This window comes from Archocentrus centrarchus, chromosome 21 (assembly GCF_007364275.1).
Source record: "Archocentrus centrarchus isolate MPI-CPG fArcCen1 chromosome 21, fArcCen1, whole genome shotgun sequence".
NCBI classification, from domain to species: domain Eukaryota; kingdom Metazoa; phylum Chordata; class Actinopteri; order Cichliformes; family Cichlidae; genus Archocentrus; species Archocentrus centrarchus.
The window spans coordinates 14,037,913-14,046,067 of record NC_044366.1 but is presented as its reverse complement, the minus strand read 5'-3'; the positions used below and the strand labels follow the sequence as shown (position 1 = coordinate 14,046,067).

Genomic DNA, 8,155 nt, shown 5'->3' with positions numbered 1-8,155 from the left:
TCATGAGGCTTTGGCATCTTGTGGTAACCAATGGCATCGCGTATTAAGTCGTAGCTGGTGGGGTTAGAATGATCGTCCGGTACCTGTGGCCAATCACAGAGAGTGGGGAGGAGTTCGGGGACTATGGAGGTGTGTGTCTGAACAATGCGAGTCTGCAGCTGCATACTGTATCCAAGTCGGGGAGTAATGCCATGAGTACTGCTTTACACTGGTTTAGACAAGCTTTTCAGAGCGTGCGTAGGAAAACTATTATTCGACTATTTCTGCTTGTCAAGTAAACCATAATTTTAAGCCCGAAGGCACAGAGAGGACAGGAAAAGGACACTCGGAGCAAACTGCAAACTTACTTAAAAGCAACAAAAGTCCCCAAAGTCGTACGCTTAAGAGGCGTCAAACGCAAACGATCCATCCTTTCTGGCTGTTTCAGGGAGGGATACGCTGCTGGACATGTGAATTTAAAGGGGATACTTGCTAAGCACAACAATGAAACCAACGACTGCCCAGTGTTGCTTCGGCTTTCTTCTGACTTGCCTCTTGTTTGGGTTCAGCTTTTCACAATCAGGTGAGTGAATGCCAACCCTACGTTCCCCAGTGCGCAGAACTGTGTGTCCGCGGAGCTGGTTAGTGCGCGCTGAGCGCAGCACAACTACCCACTGAGCATACTTTTCTGTCACTGGTTGTTCTTTGTTGCGCATATGGCTATTGGAGCTTGACAGCTCCAACCCGCACGTACTGTTTACCACAAGCCCTGAATTCTAACGTTGGAGAAACGTCTTAAACAACAGCCAATGAGATGACGTAAAGATCACAGTTACACAGAAACACAGGTGCTGGTCTGAGCAGATGGCAGGTTGTAGCAGTACAGCTGAGAAGCCGAAAGGATCCAAGCGAGTGACTTGCTCCGTCTTCTTGCGCAGAGCGGCACTGTTGAATTTGGAGAGAAATGAGAGCATTTGTTGTTCATCACACGTGTCCTCAGGACATAGCTAGACAAACACAGAGGAGTAATAGCCTTGGTTTACAACAGGCTACTGTGCTCTTGTTTCCCCTCCTGTGGATAGGCAGGCTGTCTAACGCATAACTATTTCAAAAGTTGCTTTAATCTCTGCTCTTTCTTCCCCTTATGACTAATTAATCCTAATAAAAACAACTGTCATCATGATAATAAGACGCAGCCCCATGGTTACTGTTTTAATTAATTCGATTGGCAGGACATTGGGTTGTATTTAACAGCGTGACGCTCCGCAAGTAGACACCCGTTGGTTCAGAACACAGAATATAAACGAGTACTTTAAGCCGCGAGTCTTGCTGTGACTCGTATGGGAAGAGTCTACTGCTGTTTTTTGGCTTCTTGTTTGCGGTGATCAGTGTAGCTCTCTCACCTGTGCAAACGTGATAACAGTGGTGAACGTGTACGCGAATTCTGTAATCTGGTTCAAACAAGCGGCTTGCAGCCAAATTAGATTATTCCTTATTTATAGTAAATGACCTCATGGATCCCGTGGAACCACATTGACGATCAGCGTTGCAGCGCACGGGACTTTCACACTGACAGTGGCAGTACTGCTTGTAGAGTGCAGGGGCGCTCTTTACGCACAGGGAGGTATAGGTGCACTCCGCGACGTCTGTGCGCCTCTCTCTCTCTCTCGTCTCTCTCTCTCCTCTCTCCTCGCGTCTCTCTCTCTCTCTCTCTCTCTCTCATCTCTCTCTCTCCTCTCTCTCTCGCTCTGCGGTGTGTGTGTGTGTGTGTGTGTGTGTGTGTGTGTGTGTGTGTGTGTGTGTGTGTGTGTGTGTGAGAGAGAGAGAGAGACGAGTTAGACAAAAGCAATACCACCTCATCAACCACCATCATCACCATGCATAATCACATTTAAGCAGGAATACGACTAAGATTAGACTAAATCCAAGTATCGGCTGCACTGACACAGCATGTCTACATCTTAATTCACACACAGCTGCTTTTTCCGCTTCCTGTCTGTTGAACTATTTCACCGCGTATATTAAAGTCATGTTTATGCGAGTTAAGGCACACAGCACCACAAATAGGCTCAAAGTAAAAAATCGTACATATTTATTTATTTTACCGTTCAAACTTGTTATTCTGCAATTTCGCCTGACATAACTGCACTTGTCTCCGTTCTTCGACAATGATTGCATTTTTCTCGTGTTCATTTTTTGTTTGTTTGTTTGTTTGTTTATTGCACATATGCAAATGCGATGTATGGCTCTTGCTGTGCAAAACGTTTCCAACAATGTAAGTTCTTTAGGCACCGCGTATCTCACGAAAAAAAAAATGTTATTTTTAGCACTATACTGCGTTAAATTTCATCTGTAATACGCACAGATCAAGACAGGTCTAATACCGTAACCTGTTTTAATAAATCCTCGTCTATTAGAGCCTTACAACGAACAGAGGGTGATTGAATTAAAATGTTTTATGCAGTTTAGAAGACAAGGCAGGGAGGATGCATCCACCTTTTGCTTTACACTCATCCGACCACGTGTGTTACACACAAAATAATTTTATTAAAAGTTGTTGTTCCAACAAATATTGTTGTCCATTTATTTTAGTGGACTTAATTTCGATAACATCAGTTTATTCCAGGTGGAGTTTGTTTTGTAGCGTGCGTCCGAGCTATTAGGAAGTTAAATTAAACGTAAATCTCTTTTAATCATATCAGAAAATAAAAACTATATTTCTGTCTGGGCTATCTGACGCACCTGTGTTTCAGTAAGGGAGTCGCAAACGGGAGAATCCAAGCTCAGAGTCATAATTTCCTTTCAGCCTAGACAAGCTTGGACCATACCCCAGCGAAGCTCCAAATCGTGTAAATCTATTTGGAAGTGAAAATAACATAACACATAAAAAAAAAAAAAAAAAAAAGTGCTTGCGTGCTATGCCGTTTTGGTGTGATGCCAGGAGTTCGCGTGAGTCATGATGTGTAATATACAAATAAGGAAATGTACACTCGTACATGCTCACAATTTCTTTTTTTTTTCTTTTTTTTTTCATGAGGTTCCTCGTTGAAAGCTGGCATAAGAAATTAAGGGGAAAAAACATAAAATACGTCATCGTATCTTTTGCTTTAAAATTTTATGTCCAAAATGTTATATTTTCTGTCAACTTTTCTTCACTTTCATGGGACCCCCCCCCCCCCCCTGTTTACTGATAAACAACATAATTTAAAAAAAAAATAAATCCTCGGCTAAACTGGACTTACAGACTTTTACATGACAGCAGGCTTCATGTCTGCAATATGCTGAATCTGCCCCATGTGAGTCCACTATACACTCTTCCCTTCACTGGACTGCAGCTTTACACTAAATCTGGAGGAGTTTGGAAATTCATACAGCTTGCGATTCTGAACCATATGGCCAGATTCCAAAACTCCATTTGTGTTTATGAATATTCATATATTTTGTGCGCAGGAGTGCATTCAAATCATCTGTTGAACGCAAGTGCCCATGTGTGCAGCATTTTCACAGTGTAATCACTGCAGCGTAGATGAACTACATCCTTAAATGTGCCTGTTCTACAGCTTTGAGCAGTGTGTTCTTTTCTAATTTCATGAACAAAATGCAACTACAACGTTTAAATTATAGTGGCACACACTGTTCATTGGCTCGAAATTAACAGTGCTGTCCCATTTGTACACTGACTGTGTGGTCATAGTATATTTAAATATTTACAGTAAGTTGAGGGAGACACCAACAGGGAACCTGCTAGAAAAGGAAGACATATTTTATCCCTTTTAAGCAGTTTTAGTACCTTTTATAACAGACATCGACACTTCTTGTAAACTTCTCCTCATTGTGTATTTTTCCTTTTTGCTCAGTATCAAGCACAGGGAACGAATGGTGTGATACTGAACTTTCAATGTAGCCTTGCTTTGGCACAGACCTCGCTTACAGTCATATCTGCTGCCACCCGTTAAAGGAGCTTTGACCATTTACCACCACCACCAGGCTTTTTATTAGAAGAATGGCAGTCTTTGATTAGGCAGTGATCCACTTCCATTTGCTGGGGGGAAAAAATAGAACATAAACATTTGTGCTCTTGTCCTTTCTGTATTGGCCAGAGTGAAATATGGGGAGCAATATAAACCCATTTTTCTACTATAAAGAAAATTCAGTTACTGCCACTATCATCTGACTTTATGAAATTACTCAGAAAACAAGCTATTTTAGAATCTTTAGGAGAAAAAGACTGCTAGATGCACATAGATGTAGGATTTTAGATTAATCTTTCCGGCAAGTCACTGTTTCCCCTTTAACTATAAAAAATTAAAAACAGACTTTAAAGACTCAAAAGCTTCTGTTTGTGTAATCTAGAGTGTTTGCAGAGCTGGACTGCAGGAAATCATCAAGATTTATGTGTAGTGGCCTACTGATTACAGACTATTATTAAAGAATATAATTTAGTTACTACCAGAATGTCTTGTAACTTTTTACTATTGTTTACTTCCAAATGCAGTGCATTAAAAAAAAGAGATTTATTTTATTTTTATTTCTGAACACACAGCTAGACCTATTGTTTCCCAGTTCTGGCTTTTTGATGGGCTTATGACCAGTCAGGCTCATATCTGCAGCAGCAGAAATGATTGGCTCATATCCTCTGTGACCTTTGCAAACCATGCGCCCTCATTTATCACCTGCCGTTACAAATGCACGATACGTACACGTGTTTTGACATATATCATTGTCAGCTTGGCTATTAACTGTCCTTTTTAGTGAATTATGTAATAATTAGATTGGAAGCCATCACCCATGGATATACATCTTTAATCTGGCCAGCTGTTTATTGCACGTGCATTTAAAATGCAAATTCTATGTTTGAAGCATGACTTACAAGCTATTAGGTTACTTTAGATTTGATAAGAAGTCTTAACTATTGAAAACAGAATGCTTGTTTCCTGTTTATCATTCCTTCCATCTGTGGTTCTTTGCTTTTATGATTTCTCTTTTTTCTCTCTGTAAATTGAGCAAGCTTTGAGTTTTTGCGTTTGTTGGAGAGAGAATGAAAGGGAAGGGAGTGAAAGAAAGACATGCAAATAGAAATGCTGATAGCCTCTGTGTAACACGGCCCTGAGTGCTGAATACACAGCAACCAAAGTCCTTCATTAACAAGGTAGTGCAGCAAGTACTCGTATACACAAATATGAGTGAGGTCCTGCTTGACAATATACTCTAGCTAGGTTAGACAGGCAGGGGGACTGAATTTTAGTTAAGGGAAATCAATCAGATGCACCTTCATTATGATGGCAAATATGCTTTTAGGGCCACCAAAAGAAAAAAACATGCTGAGAGGAAAAAACCAAAACAACACCCTGCAGTGCTTTTGCTGCCATTCAGACGTTTTTAGTGTTCTGTAATAAGATCAGCATACACAACACTCCAAGAAAAGGTACAGTGACAGACACAGTGTAGACATGTCAGTCCAAAAAAAAAATCTTTGAACAGACTCACTCTGTATCACTATTGCTGCAAGGTTCATATCTGCTATCAGGGTAAATATAAATAGGAAAAATAGATTTGAGTCCTTTTTTTTTGGCCAGTGTAAACTAAGTAAGAATATCAGGCCCAGATCTTTATTCTAAGTTGATCTTCAGTTACCTAAAGGAGAAAACTGGTTACTTTACTGGTTTATAGTTACTTATTTCTGTTCTGCTGTCAGTCACATTTTCTTGCAGATAACTGCTTCATTATTTTTTTTTTTAATATTCTGAAATTTGGTTATGGTAATATACATATACAATATTTATTTTTAACATACTATTATTTTTAATTGGATACACATAAAGTTGCCAGTGAAGACCGGTGCCAATGTGCATAGCAGATTGGTGCGCACACTACAAGACTAACTCCCCCACACTTACACACATACTGCCTTCACCCTGGGCCATCACTCTGATGTACAAGGCAAATGTGCAAGTTCCAGGCCCCTGAAAGCCTCGGTCCTGCGTTCACTAAACAATGTAGATGTTGGGAGTCTGAACGCACCATGTATGTCTGTCAGTTCGTAAGACTTTTGATCCGCTTTGTTGTTGCTGCTACTCTTCTAACAATAAGCCTGTCTGTCCTCTGCATCCTCCTGGAGGGCTGCAGGAGGCTGTCAGGCGCCGACCCTTTTGACAACCGCATCTTGAGGGTTTCAAAATGTGGTGACAAAGGGTGTGGGAAACGTACATACACTGTGTTTGTGTGTGTCTGTGTGTGTGTGATGACTGTGTCTGTCAGTGTGCATGTGGATGCATGGTTGAAGGGATAGAGGGTGACTGACAGACTAACCAAGCTCCAGAGACTCTCTCTCTGCTCCAGTGTCTGCTTGTTCGTCTTCCTCCGCCCACCCTCTGCCTTCATCTGTGGCTTTGTAAGCCTCCACATAATGTGGGAGCCTTAAAATGACAATGGAAATTATGGCTAATCTTTGTTAAGACACACTCATTACTGCCACATTTTAGAATGAGAGTCCGACGATAAGACTTGGTCTGCCATGCGTTTTTCTCCACTCTGAAGAGACAGCCTGACACGCTGGAGTGATGTGTTTTATTCTCACTTTTTGTGTTATTTTTCTATTCCTGCTCACAGTTAATAATGGTGGCAAACATATGAAAGGATGATAATAGGCTGACAACTTGGGCATGAAAGACTAGCTCCACCTTCAAACGAGCTTTTCATGCAGTTCTGCATGTGGGTGTGTGTGTTAAAAGGCTGATTTCTCTCGACTCTGTATGTCTCTGTCTCTTTCCTCTTTTAGTAATCCCCTTCTAAAATATTCATGGCTAATCTGCATGTACAATGTAATTACAGACGGCTCTGAGTGATATCGGATATGGCCGGCAGAACACATGCTTCACACAAAATCTTGATTTGGTGATTTGTGTGCTTGAATAAATATGGAGCAGGCATGGGACGCTGTATGTTGGTTAAGACTTTTTTGCAATAGGTAAAGTTAAACAAACTATGCTCTTAATGACTCCGCCAGCACACTTGTAGTCAGAGTTACCAACCTTTATCGCACCAAAAGCCCACAACACAATACATATGTTTGATTTTGCACTTCTTGTGCCTTAGGGGATGTAGCACCAGTGCCCTGCACTTTATGTGCTCGGTACTCATTAACTGTGGTAGCTGCAGCAGATTGAAATACGTCGCTAAACTATTTCTCATGTTTTTCTGTTTTGCAGCCCACCCCCTCGAACCTCGCTCCCACATTTTGAATCCTGCAGGCTTCCATTTGGTGTTAATGGAATGGTGTGCCCTGCATGCTATTCTTGCAGGTCAATTTTTCACTTGTGCGGAGAGTTGGGGGTTGGTGGTGCTAGTGGTGGGGGTGTCCTTTTAAATGAAGCACTTGGTGTTTGTGACCTGTAATAAATGAGTTTGCAGTCACTCATGGCAGCTGTAAGGAGACATCTGGGAACGAGAGAGAGAGAAAGAAAGAGAGATATTCAGACTTCACCGGCAAACAGTTTATCTATGCAAGGATGAAAAATGGTTGCACCAAACACGCTATCACTTACACAACAAATGGAAATCCTATTGTAAAATATCCGCAGTTTACTACGCAGATGTCAGGGAAAAAATGCGATGAGTAAAAAATAATACCACAGATAATCCAACACCATCAGGATTAATAATGATCATACTATTGAATACCAGAAAAAAAAAATGCAAAGCTGAGTACAACACACACAACATAGACTGTGGCTGAGGAGTTTCCGCTCAAAGTCTCTGTCTGAATATTAGGCAAATAGTTATTATTCATCATGTAGATGAGGAAAAACAATGACTGCACTAAAGAATGAACCACAAAGTCAAACAGGCAGAAACAGAGATAATGAAGTACAAAGCACGTGAAAAGTGAAAAAAAAAAAAAAAATAAATAAATAGAGTTCAGTTTTCATTACCAATTCATCATCGGGGATAAGAGGCTTTTTCAGCCTTCAGTCTCATCATCTAAATTCCCAGCATGTCAGACAATGTATTTACCTTAATCTTTTTCATGTTTATATTCTCTGAATACCGTTGCACTTGTGGACAAATGTTTTGACATATTACCCTTTACACAGCTGACTGCTGGGGTTACTCTGCTAACATTAAAAGACCACCTGAGTTCATAAAAATGGCTTTGGGAGTGTGTAGAGGAATGCTG

General features: G+C 40.8%; 1 protein-coding gene across 1 annotated transcript in view; it reads left to right on the top strand.

Moving 5' to 3' along the window:
• Positions 1-483: 483 nt before the first annotated feature.
• Positions 484-8,155, top strand: part of erbb4b (erb-b2 receptor tyrosine kinase 4b) — a 311,401-nt gene continuing 303,729 nt past the window's right edge. Inside the window, exon 1 of the mRNA XM_030758147.1 lies at positions 484-562. Coding sequence (XP_030614007.1) covers positions 484-562 — 79 coding nt within the window. The remainder of the gene's footprint in view (positions 563-8,155) is intronic.